The sequence below is a fragment of the Ziziphus jujuba genome, chromosome 9 (genome assembly GCF_031755915.1).
Source record: "Ziziphus jujuba cultivar Dongzao chromosome 9, ASM3175591v1".
Classification (NCBI taxonomy): Eukaryota; Viridiplantae; Streptophyta; class Magnoliopsida; order Rosales; family Rhamnaceae; genus Ziziphus; species Ziziphus jujuba.
The window spans coordinates 3,208,361-3,226,186 of NC_083387.1; the positions used below are offsets into that span (position 1 = coordinate 3,208,361).

Sequence of the window (17,826 nt, forward strand, 5' to 3'; positions counted from 1 at the left end):
TCACGGCCGATTACAAGGACTGCTTCAAAAAGTGTGAGAAAGAATGCCTAGACGAAGGCCAGGGTTATACCTTCTGTGAAATGAAATGTGATGCAGAATGTGCAGCTAAAGAAACTGCCGGTACGTAACTCTCTTTAAAAGCCACTTCCCTTTTTTTTTTTTTTTTTTGTACTTTTTATCTCTTTAATGTTTGTCACAGGATGTATATAAATTGGATGGCTTTCTATTTTTGCAGCAAAGTTGAATATCAAAATACCTTGAGAAACAGCAGTGGATCAAGCAAAGGGATAGAGGGGAGAGCTAGCTAGCTACCATTGCAATAATTATAAGCGTGGAAGAGAGTAGCTTTTTACTAGCTACTTAATTTTCTTTACCTGCTGTAATGTTGTATTGATTGGCAAGATGAAATAAAACTAATTACTTCTTGCCACTATCTTTCGATATATTCCTTTTTAGTATCCATGGAACTTTTATTACTATATAATCTACTTGTTTGTGTTTTTTAGTGACTCAATCCTGTAATTTTTTTTTTTTTTGCATTTAATTTTGTAAATTTCAATTAAAATCAAAGATGGTTTTAAGCAAAAATGTATAAATTTTAATCAAAGAGTTTTACATTTTAAAAAAATGTTCTTTTAAAGCGGAAAAAAAAAATGTTAAGGCTTTGTTGACAAGTAAAAGTGACTAAACTCTTGAAATTAATGTAGAGAGAGATATGGTATTATCATAACATGTTTATGAGAACCATATATCCTATCATCTATAATTTTCAACAATCTTTATTTTAAAGAATTTTTATAGAGTCATTTTCAAATTTATAGTTTTTAATTTCAAAATTATAGTAATGTAAAGTTAATTCAGTTAATAAATTACTTATATAAAATAGTTTGGTTTTGAAATATTAAGATGGGCAGAACTACATTAAATAATCAAGAAGATTTCAAAATAATATATTCTAAAGGTTTTATTAAAGAAAGTAATAAATTATTGAAATTGATGTTTAGATTGGTTTATATGTTCCAAATTTCTCAAAATCTTTTCTATTTTTGTGAAAATTACTTTCCAAAACAAAATATCCCATTTTTCCAATACAGAAATGTAAATTATTTGATTTTTATTTTAACAGTATATTTAGGTAATAATAAAGTTAATGATAATCTAATTTTTTTGGAAAACTAATAATTCTTTTTATTTGGATATTTATTATAAGATAAAAATAATATAGATTCAAAAAATTAAATTTCTACTAATATAAAAAAATATATGTAAACATTATTTTCATCTATAAAAATATTATTTTAAAAATTTTAAAAAAAAATTTAATTTTTTTAAAATATATATTTATTTTTATATATAATATTAATTTAATCACTTATAAGTACTAACTTTTTTACTTATCAAACAATATCAAAACATAATTAATACTTCAAAAATTAAATTTTAAAAATTAATTTTTCACTTAACGGTCCACCAAAGTAAAATAAGAAGAAAGATTGAAGAATCTAGAACAAATAAACACGTTGTGGGGTAATTGAAAAACGACGTCGTCAATTATAATTGTCAGCCAAGACGAGACTCGAACCTCAACGTCCCCGATTTCCAAAACCCCAAAACCTCTCAACCGCCCTCAACACCTCCTACATAGACTGTTACGGACCGAAGCCGGCGAGGCGCGTGGCCATCTGAAGAAATCCGCTTCCGAGAGGCCAACATAATCCTTTTGTCTACGAGAGCAAGCTTCCATTCTACTCTTGCAAGGGTTAGGTTTTTTTTTTTTTTTTTCCTGTTTCTGGGGGACCAAACAATAAGCTTTAATTCTTAGCAGATTTGTGCTTGATTTCTATGTAAAGTTCTTTCTCAAACATACTTCGATCTACATCGAAAGTAATTAAGCGGTGTTTATTGCATTAGGCATTAGCAAAGTATGTGGTTAGAAGCTTGTAAAGTGCAAAGTTTTTGTTTGTTGATGTGCAGGGTACCTCTGCCTTGGAAATGGGTTGGAAAGCGGCTGAGAAGCTAATTAGACATTGGAAGATTCTCAGGGGAGATAATGTAATGGGATTAATGAATATCATCTCTTTCTCCTTTTTGACTTGCTTAGGAGGAAAAATGTTCTTGAATTTAATGGGTTGGTCGTTTTTAGGTGATGATAACTAGGGGCAAAGATAAAGGTGAGACCGGTGTTATTAAACGTGTTATTCGCTCGCAGAATCGTGTTATTGTTGAAGGCAAAAATCTGGTAAGACCACATTCCTTCTCGATGTTGCTTTCTTTTTCTCTTTGGATTTTTTTGATGTTGGTCCCACTTAAACATTTTGTGGGTCATTTTTCGTATATTATGGTTATTATAGTTTTTGAAGGGAAATCATTAAGGTGCTGGGTGCTCCATTCCGATTGAGATTTTGTATTATTGGTATTTAATTGGTTGGAAAATCGAACACGTTTGCCTCTTTTCATGTTATATAATTGATTCAATGACTAAGGAACTGAAGACTGAATCAGCTTCCTACTTATGTTTGGTGCCTCTGTCATGTCAAACTACTGATTTAATGTGTACTGATGGAGTAATCCGAGCTACACTCCCTGATTAATACGGACATATCAAATTATTAAGCTCATTTATTTCTGTAATTGATTGGTGTAAGTAATTTTGTCAAGCTTTAAACAGATTACTAGCATCTTGATGGCTCTTTTCCTCTATATCGACACTGTTATCTTCTTGCTCAGAGCATCTTTGCTTGATATAAATTTATATCTTCTGTACTTTGTAAAGGGACTAAAGTTGCACTTCACATCTATTTACAAAAGGATGCACCTTGGATAAAAGACTGAATTGCTCAATGCAAATGTTCAAAGTTCCAAACCATGACCTTGCAAAGGGTTGAATGTTACCATCGACTAAAGATTTGGCTAGCATATGAGCTTTTATCTAATATTTGTTAACAACATGAGGAAATGTTGCACTTAACCCCTATAATATGGACTTTTTTGGGGTTTTATGTGCTTAAATTGTTAGCGTGAACCTCTAACAGGGCTGGGAAAATTAGGTCCACAATGACCATGCATTTGTTTTTGCAGGTTAAGAAACATATCAAGCAAGGGCAGGGTCATGAAGGTGGAATTTTTACGGTTGAAGCCCCTCTTCATGCCTCAAATGTTCAGGTTCTTGATCCAGTTACAGGGTATGGGTGTGCTTTAAATTCTATTTTAAAACCCCACTGGTGCTTTCTTATTTGTTTGTCACCTCAAAGTTCAAAGTGAACATTTTTGTTTGCTTTTGTAGGAAGCCTTGTAAGGTTGGTACTAGGTATCTTGAAGATGGCACAAAAGTAAGAGTATCCAGAGGTCTGGGAGCATCCAGTTCCATAATTCCACGACCTGAAATCTTGAAGATAAGAACTACACCAAGACCTACAGTTGGTACGTTTCAAAAGACTTCCCCCGTGCTCCCTTTCAACTTTTAATTTGCAGATATATTACTTTTTCTTGTCTGCAACTGTGGTATTAGAGTAACTTCATTTTCACGTTTATGCTTGGAAATACTCGTCAGATATAACTAGCATTGCCATTTATGGGAAGAATACATTAGAACTTCAGGGCATAACCCATGACATGAGTATTTGATTCCGTGTCTCATTCTTTACAAATTAGGATTTTGTAGAGTGGATAATTACAAAATGAATGTGATAGATGTCTTATTTTAGTTTAGTGGTTTATTGGTAATATTATGAATTTGACCATGCACTCTGGGCTTGTGCGTACACAGTAGCACAAATTTTTTTTTTCTTCAAATTAATGTAGCTCATCAAAGCGTAAGTTAACTACCTAACTTGAGGGGCTTTTGTATGCCTTTTGAAATACTGTTAACCTGTAACAGCGGCATGGTTCGACTTAGGTTCGCATTTAATTGTATTCCTCAAAATTGCTTGCTACATTTATACTGTATACGACAGTATGAGATCTTTCTGCTGATAAGGCTATGAACTTTGGTTGCAGCTGGTCCCAAGGATACTCCATTGGATGTTGTGCTGGAGAAAACTTATGATGCTAAAACAGGAATAGGCATGCCAGACCTTTGAGAGAACTGCTTTCTCTTATCATTTTTGCCGTGGAAAATGAAAATGTTGCAGAGAAGATGGGTCATGCAAGTTGTCAGATGTGAGAAATGACTGAATATTCCTCGTCTTTGTTATTGCTTCTTTGATTACTGGATTTTACTCTATTCTTGTATGAACCATCTGAAAGTACGCGTTGCTACGTTATTCGTGTAATGCTTTTGAATAACAACAGTTCAGATGTTGTGATAGTACGCAGTCCCTTTAACCCTGCAGTATTATGCGTTGATGTATGTTGGTGGGTTTGATTATGGTATTAGTCCCCGTTTTGGGTAAATTATATTTATATATAAATGTATACATTTTGCATGGTGGGTTAATAATATACCCTTTAAAAATATAAGTTTTCGTGATATCAAAATTTTATTTTTCTTACTTTTTTTTAATCAAATCCAAGATCAAAATCCTTTATTAATTTTTTTTCTTTCTAATCATTAAAAAAAAAGACGTTTCCCTTTGATAAGTATAAGTTTAACATGTTCTCCTTAGTGATGCTTGGTTCACTTGAATCAAAATTATAATGTCATATATTCTATACAGCAGGAAAAAAAAAAAAAAAAAAAAGGAAAAGAAGAAGAATAAGAAAAACAATGGAAATCATCCATTAGGAAAGTCCACGGCTTTCATCCGATAAGAAAGTAGAGCAGAGCCAGGACAGAAATCTCCATATCCTTCCATGTGAATGCTCGTGAATACTGGACATGGTAAATTACGTGTCGTTTCGCATGCGAATGGTCTGCAGACTTTGGGGGATTGTTGATCTCAACGCCATTGCTTCAAGACAATGTGGTCCTTCAAAATGTCCTTGATGGTACGCGGCGATCCACTCCTCGTCACGACAGACACGTATTGGACACCCGTCGCCTTGCATGCTTTTGTTTTCATCCCCTATCTCATCGCTTTTCTCTCTTCCGAATCATATAAATGGACCATCTCCATCTTCACTCTTTTCTTCAAGTAACCAACACTCGCAAATGAAGCTAGTTTTGCTCTGCTTTTAAAAAACAAACAAATGGCTCTAAAGTCAAAGCTTTGTTTGCTTGTCGTACTCTTGTCTGTTGTAGCTCTTAATGTAGCTTTTGCCAAGGAAGATCCGGAGCTGAAGCAGTGCAAGCACCAGTGCAGACAACAACAAGGATTTGACGACAAACAGAAGCAAAACTGCGAGCGAGACTGTGAGGAATATCTCAAACAGAAGGAGGAGATAGAGAGACAAAAAGAAAAGGAAAGAGAAGAGCACGAAAGAGGAGGAGGAGGAGAAGGATGGGAATTTTATACAAGGAACGAAAGCCAGGAAGGAGAAGGAGAGGATCAACAACAACGACAAGAAGAAGAAGATGAAGAAGAAGAAAATCCATATGTGTTTGAGGAAGAGCATTTCGACACATGGGTTGGGACTCGGGAAGGCAGAGTTGAGGTCCTTCCCAAGTTCACCAAGAGGTCTAATCTTCTGAGAGGCATTGAGAATTATCGTGTGGGATTTCTTGAGGCAAACCCCAACACATTTGTGTCTCCTTCTCATTTTGATGCTGACATTGTTCTCTTTGTTGTCCAAGGTGATTCTCTCACGTTGAATATATTACCATACAGATTATAATATAATCCATGTTTTTCATATTTTGCTTTAGTTTGGATTTGTTTTTTATTCGCTTTTTTGTATTCAATGTGATCATTAAGGGAAAGCAACTGTTACCATCATGAAGAAGGAAAAGAAAGAGAGTCATAATCTTAAACGTGGATATATCCTTAAGGTTCCAGCAGGCCACCCTTTTTATCTGACCAGCACTGACGAAAATGAAAACCTCTTCATTGTGAAGTTATTCCGCCCCATCTTTCTCTCTGGTCACTATGAGGTAAGCTATCATTCGTCTCTTTAAATATTAATAAAAATTATTCAGTTGATACTAATATTCATTGGAATTTTGTTTTGGTTTTATATTGTCACAGGCATTTTATGGACCAGGTGGTCAAGATCCTGAATCGTTCTACACAGCATTCAGTTGGGACCTACTTGAGGCCGCTTTTAAGGTACATAATTAAATCTTATACAAACTTTTTTCTTACAGGAATTCAATTTTCATTTGATGGGTTTTGTTTTATTGTCTAATATCTTTTTTTCTCTCAAAAACAGACCGATAGAAATAGATTGAAGAGGCTGTTTAGACAACAAAAATTAGGCAGCATCATGAAGGTGTCCAAAGAACAGGTTCAGGGGCTGAGCAAACGCGGGGAAGGTGGCTCAGGCATTTGGCCTTTTGGAAGTGAATCGGGCTCATTCAATCTATTCAGGAAACGTCCCTCTAAGGCTAACAAATATGGTCATCTTCACGAAGTTGATTCTAAGGATTACGAGGAGCTCCAAAACCTCAACCTCATGATCTCCTATGCTAACATCACCAGAGTAAAATCTCTCTCTAAAATTTTAAATTTCATTAATTGCTAATTAATTTGTCTCAATTTGAGTTAATCTTTGTGTCATTCATTAATTAGGGGGCTATGACTGCACCCCTTTACAACTCAAGGGCAACAAAGATAGCTTTTGTTATAGATGGTGAAGGTTGCTTTGAGATGGCTTGCCCTCATCTTTCATCTGGGTCGTCAAGTGAGCAATATGGACATGGCCAGGGAAGTAGAAGCTCCATGCAGAAACAGAAGAAAAGCAAAAGATACCAGAGGGTAAGTGGACGCCTGACACGTGGCGTGGTGTTTATTGTCCCGGCGGGTCATCCATATTCTCTTGTTGCTTCACCAAGTAATAACCTTGAGGTTGTCTGCTTTGAGGTTGACTCGGAAGGAAATATCAAATATCCTCTTGCAGGTATAGTACCTTCTAATAAATTCTGCTTGAGAAGCCTTAGGTTGCTGGGGTTTGATTTTTGGTTCTGAAAGTGAGTTTTTGCATTTTGTATTTCAGGGGATGAAAACTTTGTGAAACAGATGGATGGGATAGCGAAAGAGTTGGCCTTCAACGTGCCAAACAAAGAAGTTGATAGGATCTTCGGGAACCAAGAACACAATTTCTTTTTGCCAGGGCCAACACAACAAAAGCAAGGTGGGCGTGCCTATGCATGAGAGTAAAATGCGATATGAATGATCAAGAGGAAGGTGAAGTGGGTTTTCTGTGGAAAGTCTTTTGAAGGCACTATTATGGTTAAGATGCTAGGATTTTGTGGTTGGAGGACTATGTACGTATAAAATATGTGCATATAGAAGCTAACTGTAACTGTCCCCCCCCTCCACCCCAAAAAAAAATGATATATAAATAAATAAAAATGCGTTTTAACTCAAATATATATTTTTACTTATTTCATCTCTTGTGGAAAAAATGTTCGAAAAATATATGCATATATATATATATATATGAAAAATATAATACAAAATAAATAAAATTACATAAATATTCAGAGAATTTAGAATCTGTATTTTTTTAAATTGATTTTTTTTCTTATGAAGGTTTAATCGAAATCTATTTTCTTAAATTGATTTTTTTTCTTATGAAAGTTTAATCGAAATCTATGTGATAGATGTTTTCGTCCAATAGCATGGGAGTTTTATGTTTTCGTCCAACAGCATAGGAGTTTTGTGATGGTACAGGAGTTTTTGTGACGAACGTCTTTCAAAATACAACTACAAAAGTTTTCAACAGCTACAAAAGCTTTCAAATCTAGCACTTTTAAACATTTTTTCTACGAACTATCAATATACTTTTACTTTATCACAGTCATTGATTTTCTCTCTGTGTTTTTACGTAAAAAATTTTTCAAGTTCTTTCTCTGTATTTTTTTTGAAAAACTATAAAAAATATTGAAAGTACGTGTAACCTCTAAACTCTCAACACACATGTAACCTCTAAACTCTCAACAAAGAGTTATATCTCCCTTAAAGCTCTCAACCTATTTTTTAAAATATTATTTTATTTATTTATTTAAATAAATATTATTTTATCAAAAATCAACCAACCAAAAGGATCCAAAACCCATATTTGTGTCTGGGCCAAACTCTAACAAAAAAAAAAAAAACATGCAACACATCTCCAATACTAAAAAAGGGAATTAATTTTTTCAAAGGGACATAATTTAGGACGAAACTCGACCATCAGATTTCCTCTGAGATCGATTTTGCCGAATTGTTGGTTTGCTCATAATCGGTTGGCAAACCCAAAATGAGGATGTTGTATGTTTGGGATTTACCTAAAGAAATCACATTTCACATTTCGAATAAATTCCTCGTCAACTAAGGCTTAACAAGTAATATTGTACCTTAATTTGTTGGCTGTAGAGTCTAATGCTAGTGTGTGACTAGGAAAGCAGAGCAGCTCCTTCATGGAGGAGAAATACGAAGAGCTCAAGAAACTTCAAAAATACATTGATTACTTGTTTGCCTATTACTCTCTGGGAGTGTTTTAGGCCAGGCCCAAGACATAGAGCTCTGATGCTGCAATGTGTTTTGTGCCAGACCCAATACAGAGAGTCTGATATTAGAATGGGTTTAGAGTCAGGCCCAATTCATTTAAAATGAGTTTTGGGCTATGATGAGCCGGACAGAAACCCTATTAGACATTGAATAGATAGAGACACAACAATGGCTGTTAAGGAAAGAAGTCGGTGGACAAAAAAATTAGTTAAGTGGATAAGTATTTTTATTTGTATTATAAGAGTATGAGTTTGAATTATGGAAATGAAAAGATTTTGGGTAGATTGTAATTTAGATAAATTATTTAAAAAAAAAAATAGATGGGAATAATATTATTTGCTGAAGAAATATTTGGTTATTTAACTATAAAAACTTATAACACTGATGCAGTGGAGTTAAAAATGATCAATAAAGGCAAAGCCACAAAGAGGAAGTTGGTAATAATTGGTAAATGTAAATAACGAATTTGGAAGGAGAGACGATACTTAGACGAGCATTTTGTAATGTAGTAATACCCAATTCTGTTTATTATAATCTACCCAAAAAAAAAATTCTGTTTATATAGAAAAGCAAAAGTTACACCTAACTCAATTCTTTATTTATTTTTTCTTTTTTTTATCATTTCATTTGTTAATGATAGCGGATACAATGGTATTCTCCCCCCCCTCCCCCCCCCAATTTTATATAAAAAAATTTAAAGAAGGAACAAAAAAATAAAAAATAAAAAATTTTGGACTTAGTGGCTGGATGTAGAGATTAATTCATAGGTGGTTGTTAAAACTCATTATGGAGGAATTGGTATTCCCATCTGTATTCTGGTCATCCAAGCTAGTCATAAATGTTCATAAGTTTTTTGTTTTTGTTGGACCAATTATTTGTACCTTGTAAAAATATAGCTACACAATCAATTAAAAGGAATAAATAAACCCATACAAACCTCGTAATTATTTTAATAATATTAAACTTATGTGGGTATCCAAAATTTAAGGAGTTGCGATTGATGTTTGGATTAGGTATAAAAATAAAAGCTTATAACCCCTACCAATACTCATGAATTTTATATATACATTTTGGATAATATGATAAATGAAAAGGCAGGAAGATAGAAAATATATGTAAAATACTTATGTTTTCTGTGTTAATAATGTAGTTAGAATTTTGAATGTATAAAAATAAAAATAAAAACAAGGAAGAGGAGACATGCATAGCTTAGGCCATAGGGCTTTCTGTTTTGAAGAAGCAGGTATCATTTTCTTCTCTAGGAGCTTTTCCGAATGCTAATTTTTTAACAAATCAAATATCACTTTGATTACTTCTCTCAATTACGTTATCATATTATCTTTCTCTATAGAAGCATTTTTAACCATTGGAAAAGCTTTCCTAAGCAAGCTTTATGCTCATTGAAGTACTTAAAAATGAAAAAAGAAGAAGAAGAAATTATTCATTTCGCTTCAAATTTGAACAAAAAAATAAAATTTGAATCCAACATATACTATATATTCCATCTTTTCAAATAGAAAAGGTGCATTTTGAAAACTATTATGTTAGTTGGTGATGTTACTTTTTAATAGTTACGATGTCAATCGATAATATTTATCTTTTTTTGAACTAATGATATTTTTGTTTTAAAAAAAATAAAATTTATATATCTAATCAAAACAAATTTGATACTTTAATCATATGAAAAAAGATTGAATGATTGTTAATTTTTATTTTTTCATTTTTATAGTTCTAAACGTTTGAAATTTTTTAAGTTTTGAAACTTACATATGATATAGAATATAGACTGAATATAGACTCTATTAAGAATTTTTAAATTACCCGTTTTTAAAATTAGTCGAAGATTTCAAACTCCTTCCAAAAGAAGAAGAAGAATGATGCAATTAGAATTTACCAAAAAAAAAAAAAAAAGAAATTAGAAATCAATGCAAAGATTCTACGCGAGATACATACATCGAACATGACCAACACCCAAGCATAAAAGGAAAGAAAATAAGAAAGTCTAGAAATTAGGTGGAAACAAATAATAAAATAATAAGTTTAATCCGCGTTGTAGAGAATAAATACCCGAAAAGAGTGGAAAAAAATAAAAATTGCAAAGCTACTTTTGGTTAGTTAATGAGGTTGGAGATTTCAGCAGGAGACTATATATACGTGTCGTGTCACTCCATGGAACCCGATAGCAACCAAAACCTCTTCACCTTTGCCGCTCTCTAACCTTTTTCTCTTCTCTTTCTCACTCCTTCTTCACCACCTCTCTCTCTCTCTCTCTCATTTTCCGCAACAATCTCAAAACCCTCCAAAACCCTAACTTTTTCTCTATATTCTCTCTTTCTCTTGCTTTGCCATGCCTGCGAAACGCTCGCGTATCGGTCAGCCCTCCAGCTTTGGAGAAACCGGAATGTTCAATCAGCACTTTCTGCCGCCGGTGGCCGAGTCGTCGTTGGGGCTACAGAACGATCCCCATGCTTCTCTGCCGAGAAATGCCTCGAAGGCACTGAAGCAGTCCGTGGAAGGAGTAGAGGAGCCTCAAAACTTCCTGTCGAGTCTTCTCTCTCAGCCGTCGTTGCCAGAGATAGGGAAGGAAGGGCGAATCGGTCATTTTCTCGATGAATGTCAGTACTGCAAGAAGAAAATCGGTCAGCATCAGGAAGTGTACATGTATAGGTAGGTTCTTAATTTATGTTTCCTTCTTTTTCTTTTTTTTTCCTTTTTTTTTTTTTTTTTTTTTGGTTTTTCTTACAATTTCTTAAATTCAGTTTTCTTTTTTTCGTTTCTTTATGATTAATAACTTGCAATGTCTCTGTCACTCTGTTTGGCTTCAAAGAAGCTGACAAAACGAAAGAGAACAGAGAATCGTTTGGTTAAATGAAGAAAATGCACGAGCCTGAGGTCTGTAAAGGCCAAATTCAGCGGTTTAAAGAATAATTTTTTTGGCACAAAATTTAATTACGCTTGCATTTTTGGGAATTTTTTAAACTCTTGTTTACATGGATTAGCCTCTAATTTTGTTTTTATACTTGTGGTTGTTTCTCTATCTAAATCAATATCTTTTTAGTCTTCAAATTTATGGTTTCACAAAATGTTTTTGGATTGCAGCATTCTTCTCCGCATTAGATAAATTGTTGTTTCTGTACTTTTTTAACTCTATTCATGACAATGCATGTGAATTGTTTAATGTTTGGCGTTTTGTGGACACCCTTTTGTATTTATCTACTCTAATTACTGAGATAGAATTTTGGGAATTAATATTCAGTGGACAATTATTAGTGGGGTTTTCCCTGATTAATGAATTTAATTGATTTGCTAATTAATTTTTGTCTTAAACATTTTGATTATGCAAAAAAAAAAAAAAAAAAAAAAAAAAAAAACACTGCCCAGATGCTTTCAAGCATTCTGTACATCGGAATGCCGTGACAGAGCGATTGAGATGGACGAAGCAGCCGAAAAACTATCCAAGCGACCAACCGAAGCACCAGCTCAGTTCAGCATGGTGGAAATTATGAAGGAAGGCAAAGCACCGAGATGAAAAAATAAAAAAAAGAAGAAGTAGGTTAAATTGTGTGAATAGTGTGAAATCACGCAAGCCTTAATAGCCTCCTATAAAACTACTGCTAGTACTAGTTTTTAGAGGGACTATAATGTGGTGGTACACAGCTGTCATATTTTAGAGACTGTCGTGCACCATGCAATGTAAATACAAGTCAGCCTTGTTTTAACTTTTTTTTATTTTATATATATATATATATATATATATATATGTGTGTGTCAAAAAGTAAGTTTATGTAAAGTTTAACCTGGTTTGGCTTAGGTTCTGGAACCTCTACGTTCTTTTTTCCAAGTAAATCTGTATCTGTTTCCAGCTTTTAAACGAGCAAGTTTATTATATATACTTTGCTAATGCTGAATAAACTTGAACCTTCCTCAAGATTTTAGAAATTATACTCCATAAGACTGAATTACTTTAAATTCAATCTAGAACAATTCTATCCTCCTATAGTGTTGATGCAAATTGCAATGCTATTCATCACTTTGTTTTTGCTGGCTTGTAATTTCCTAATCAACACTGGAATTCATTTTTGTTAATTTTGACCATATATTCGGCTTTTCATTGGGCCTAAAATATTGGGTTTTCCTCTGGACCTATGCTCATTTTCAGAAATTCAATAAATTGGGCTTCTTGTTGGGCCTATAATAGGCTTAGTGCTTGTTTCATTCAAAATCAGTCCGTTTACATAATTCCAATGGTTCACCTGGTAGGGTTTTGGGTTAACTGGCCCGTTTTCTCATCCAGGGGCAATCCCTGTTTGTCTATATGCAGAATTAGGTACCCAAACTTTTGGTCCTTTTGCAAACTTTGGAATTGGTTTTAGAAATTGTAAGCCAAAGTTCTCCCATTCCACCCCCAACAAGAAAAATTTTCAAGACACACTAGCATTTTCTGGAGGAAGCTATCATCTCTTTCAACTTTATACGAGTATTCTGATCACCAAACAAGGCTGATATCTATTACTTTTGATTCATGTATATATACTTTTTCAAAACTATTTGAAGCCATCAATGTTGATTCGCTCACAAGATTTGGTGGTATTTGGTATTTGGTTAGTCATGCATAGGAAGATGTATCACGTACAAAGACTTTAGCCTTGTACGCTCGAGCTGCATTCTGAACCTTTAAAATGTTATTTTAGACCCTCCTTCCTTTCTTCAATCTTTATTCTTTATGGCCTATCTGGTTATTCTTACTCACAAGCAACTTTTGGTCAGCCTTACTAGGACATAGTGTCGTGTTCTAACATTATGCAAATTTTTTTAGTATTCCCTTAACGACATTGTTAAGATTTATGAGAAGGATAAACTCTGAGGGAGATTTGCATTAGCGTTGAGGAGCAATGTATATGTATCAAGTGCGGGTCACGAAGGGTTTTAGTTAGGGAACCCTCAAGGAGAGTGAAAAAAGAGAAGCAAGTCTATTGATTTTCTTAGCTAGATTGCAGAAGAAAAGAAAATGTGACTTATTTTTATGTATGCACAAGGACCGTCCAATCAGGATACCAGCGTTTTTCTTTTTCTTTTCCTGTCGGGAGGATACACACGGACACATTTTCAGTTGCTCAGAACTGAGATGTAGAGAACATATAGAATCTTGGATGCAAATGGGATACGGAGTGTTTATTCTATCAAATTAAGCACTATAAAACTTGTGGGCTTTCTTTGCTACTTTAAAGAAGAGACAATTGCATGTCTCTCATCAAGAGTGCAAGGAATCCTTCTTCTGAGGGAGCTGGTTACTTTGGGGATTATAATCAGTCTCTGATAACTTCTTTTAGCCAAGGCTTCCAAATCAAAATTTTGGCTTATATATGTTAAAGAGTATTTTGCTTGTAATCCATGGCTCTCTTATAACTTGAAATCCTCTGTTTATTCTCAGCTAGGGTACAAAATTTTCAATGACAGTTGCTACCAAACAAGATTTTATGGGAATTATAAGCAGCTTGATATCATATGTGTAAAGCTTGAAATAGAAAACAAACTATAAGAATGTCATTGATGTTTAAATGAAGGATAAAATAGGAAAATATGCTATCATGGCTAGCTAGTGCTTCATATCTTTATCGTTATATAGGAGTTGAATAAAGCGCCAAAGTTTCTTCATAAAGTAAGAAGTAGATATATATATATATATATATATGTATATGCAGATGCTTCTTTTGTAGTTCATGCTTGTATTTTCCACTGAGCTAAACTATAAATTAACTATAAAGTATCCTTTAGGAAATCCACCACCTTTCAAAAAAAAAAAAAAACTCACTGTCCTGATGGATGTTCTTTCTAGAGTACTACTAACTAAATGGTGGAGGAACAATTAACAAACATACAGTTAATCAATCTCCATCGAAAAAATAAAAAATAATAATTAAAAAAGTTATAATACTCATTTGTCTCTAGGTGTACTAGACGTAACATACCTAACTCCCATACCTAACCCCATGTTCTGACGTCTAAAACGATTGAAAACTCTTTTTATTTTGAGATGCTATAGGACCCCTTTACTCCGAAAATAATTGGGGGGTTCTTGGCCTGCATTCCAAGTCCTGTGAAGCGATTTTCGAAATTTGTGAACAATTTTGGATTTGTCTTCTTTTGCTTAAGAATTCCAATATATACTAATCCCAGCTAGTCGGAGAAGGTTGTTTATATGCCTAAGAGGTAATTAACATTGAATTCATCCATGTACAAATTCTCTCCTTTGCCCTTAGGTTTATCATTTATTTATTTATTTTTAAGTTGAGTCAGTTTTGCCTTAATGCTTATGGACACACAAGACAAGCAATAGATAAGCCAGTGGATTCATATTTCATATGGCTCTACGGTGATCTGCATTTTTGGTAATAAAATTTACATCTACATACATTGTGCAAATGCATCAATTTCAAGCATGCTTATGATCATAATCTGCAGCTGTTTACAATATTAAGTAAGTTTTTTTTTTTGGTTATTTATACAGATCCCCAGTGGGCTCAATTTAAAAGCAGTTGTGGTACTGTGGTTGTTTTTATCAATGATATGGCGGACGAGGACCTGTCTTATTGAACTCACATGCAGGTCACTAATTTGTTGGCTCAATACAATCATAAATAAAAAATTAAATTAAAAAAGCCTTTTGGAACATTTAATTGGGATATAAAAAAATTAAAGAAATAATAAATTAGAATAGAGAAGAGTTATCAAATATATATTAACCTACATCCACAAATTAAAATCCAAAGCACTATATTTCATTGTATTGTTGTGGTTGTCTAAAATACATGAACAAACATCTATATGTAACATAAGAAAATAATCAATTACATATAATATAATTGAATGAGAAAATAATAAAGTTAATTCATCATAACTGAATAGGTTAATAATCCATTATACCTGAATCTTGGCTCTAATATTTCAAATTCTCAATACGTAGATTCTACTTAATAGTGTGGTTACTCATTCTGATTAGCCCGTAGAATCTTTAATAACAATTTCTATTGACTATCAATAAAGTGCAGTTGCATATATATACAAATGGTTCATCGTCAAGTCTACAAAAAATACAGGGCCAAGAAAACTCGATCGAACAAACGTAAAAATTACATTAGATGGAACAGGTGACAGAGATGATCGATGCTGTATTCATGTTTGTGCATGTATATATATATTTATATATATATATATATATAATGTTAATTTTGGTAGAAGAGAAAGTGGCATCTTTTAAGACATAAGTATATAAGGAGGTAACTTCTTCAGGACAGTTGTAGGAAGAAAACATTAATGTGGAGAGTAAAGGGGTCTCATTCTCAGACCCTCAGTGAAAGCTGACCAAAAACAAATCAATCAGATCTTGATCGAGACTCTCTGTTGTAATAATATATAAAAAGCAGAGTCTTTGCACGTGGAGATTCCACTTATATTTCGATATATATATATATGGGTTTTTTTTTTTTTTTTTTTTTTTTTTTTGGGCTAATCTACATCATCTTTACGTTATTCACACTATCATTTTCACCAGAAAAAACCCCCTAGACACCGTGTGCCTCTCTGACTAGCTTAGTAGTAGTACAATCCACTGACAACTTATTTAACAAGGCAACATATAAATGGACTGAAACCCTTTTTAATCCCTCTTTCAAAAACTGCCTGATCATGATACGATGCATTGATGAACAATTAATTTCACTCTCATAGATTTTTATTGTTAAAAAACCATAACTCAAACCAATAGCAATGCATTATTTTTGTTCCTCACTTTCCTTACTTTACTATCACATTCCCAGTACTCACAAGTCATCTTTCTTCTGCAGCCCCTGCTTGTATACATAGAGCTTTGCTATTTTAATGTTAATTCTGATCGTCAAAACAAATTTCAGCTAGCAAGCAGGGTATATAGATAGAGTGCGTCATACATACTTCATTGTGGAGTGTGGGAACGTTTTACTTTTAATTTTTTTGGGGGTGTATTTTATTGGGTTTTGAGATGTGAAAAAGTAGTTACTTGATATGTACATATAAAAATAAATAAATAAATATGGTATGGTAATTTATTAATGATGGCGTGGGATGAGTATAGAGAGTCAGAGCATTGACTCATCAGCCAGAGGCAGAGAGGCAGAGGCTGGGCCTCTGTTCTCTCTAAAGACAGAGACTTAAATCATGGCCTTGCCTCGTGTTATCTTCGAGCGTGCGGCAGTGTCAGAATTTGAGTGGACCAACCATTGGATCTCAATTCTCTCCTTTGAAAGCTTCAGCATCCATGGCTCTTATTCATGGGTTGGGGGACCAAAACCAAACCCAACATTATACGTATTTTTAAATTGCTTCCCTTAAAAAGCCACAAACTATTGTCAGTCTCATGAAAGATAAATTTTATTTCATTGGCTAAATTACTTTTAAGATAAATTTTATTTCATTGGCTAAATTACTTTTAACCTTTTTTTACTCTGTTTCTATTCTATGGCTGTCTTATAGGATTAATCCACTCTCCATCCATCAAGCCCAAGCAGCATGGAATTGGATTTGATAATTAAAGCTTTATTGTCAACGCATTGAAGTTGATGCACATCATAAGAAAATTAAACTTGGCAAGGTGTTCATAATTCAAATTCAAATTTGGTCTTTGAGTCTATCAATGAAATTTGATTGATATCTTTAGATTCAACTTTTGTGATAATGTGAATCTGAATTATGCGCCACTTTTTTGGTCTATGAAATGGGACATGTAATTAACTTGAATCCGGATATGCTCCTTATTACCTTTTCCATCACGATTTGATTAGTCACTGATCATTCATTCAATAAGAATGGTCAAGTTTTCAATAATCAGCTTGATTTAACCCTTGAAGCTTCAGCTTATTTCTTTCCTAATCTGCTCATTACCAAAAATAGTCAATTTACGTCAAATTCTATTTTTTATTTTTTTATTTTGTAAATTCCAAAAATCGTACGTGGCTGGCTAGTGTGGATACCCAATCTTTCCATCATAATTAACGTCCAATAGATTTTAACCTTTTGGTTCATCATCAGTGACGTCACGTGCTTGTCACGTGACACGGAAAACTCTAACTCTTCCTCCTGCGACGTCGGTGATCATCCATGCGTAAGCGGAGTACGAATGCCTCAACTCCAAGGAGTCAAAATGAGTTTTCGGGTCACCCAAGGCTGACGTCGGATGATATAAAAAACTACCAACCGGTGTCAGACACGTGGAGGAAGGAGTAATGTCATCCTTTGACGGTGGTGCAAATACTGGTAGGAGAGC

At 33.7% G+C, this 17,826-nt stretch overlaps 2 protein-coding genes and 1 non-coding gene across 3 annotated transcripts; all 3 read left to right on the forward strand.

Annotated features, from left to right (window-relative positions):
* The first annotated feature begins 1,556 nt into the window (after window positions 1-1,556).
* On the forward strand, window positions 1,557-4,306 carry LOC107425958 (uncharacterized). Its single transcript, XM_016036030.4, has 6 exons — window positions 1,557-1,759; window positions 1,975-2,052; window positions 2,144-2,239; window positions 3,079-3,182; window positions 3,284-3,420; window positions 3,997-4,306. Exons 2-6 carry the CDS (start codon window positions 1,993-1,995, stop codon window positions 4,077-4,079), a joined length of 480 nt encoding a protein of 159 aa, XP_015891516.3. The 5' UTR covers window positions 1,557-1,759; window positions 1,975-1,992; the 3' UTR covers window positions 4,080-4,306.
* Window positions 4,307-5,066: 760 nt separating this feature from the next.
* LOC107425961 (vicilin Cor a 11.0101) lies at window positions 5,067-7,404 on the forward strand. Its single transcript, XM_016036034.4, has 6 exons — window positions 5,067-5,671; window positions 5,793-5,968; window positions 6,063-6,143; window positions 6,247-6,516; window positions 6,606-6,933; window positions 7,030-7,404. Exons 1-6 carry the CDS (start codon window positions 5,128-5,130, stop codon window positions 7,185-7,187), a joined length of 1,557 nt encoding a protein of 518 aa, XP_015891520.3. The 5' UTR covers window positions 5,067-5,127; the 3' UTR covers window positions 7,188-7,404.
* Window positions 7,405-10,487: 3,083 nt separating this feature from the next.
* Window positions 10,488-12,456, forward strand: LOC125423990 (uncharacterized). The gene is made up of 2 exons (XR_009640743.1): window positions 10,488-11,195; window positions 11,910-12,456. It is a non-coding gene; the product is annotated as an uncharacterized LOC125423990 (transcript).
* The last annotated feature ends 5,370 nt before the right edge of the window (window positions 12,457-17,826 follow it).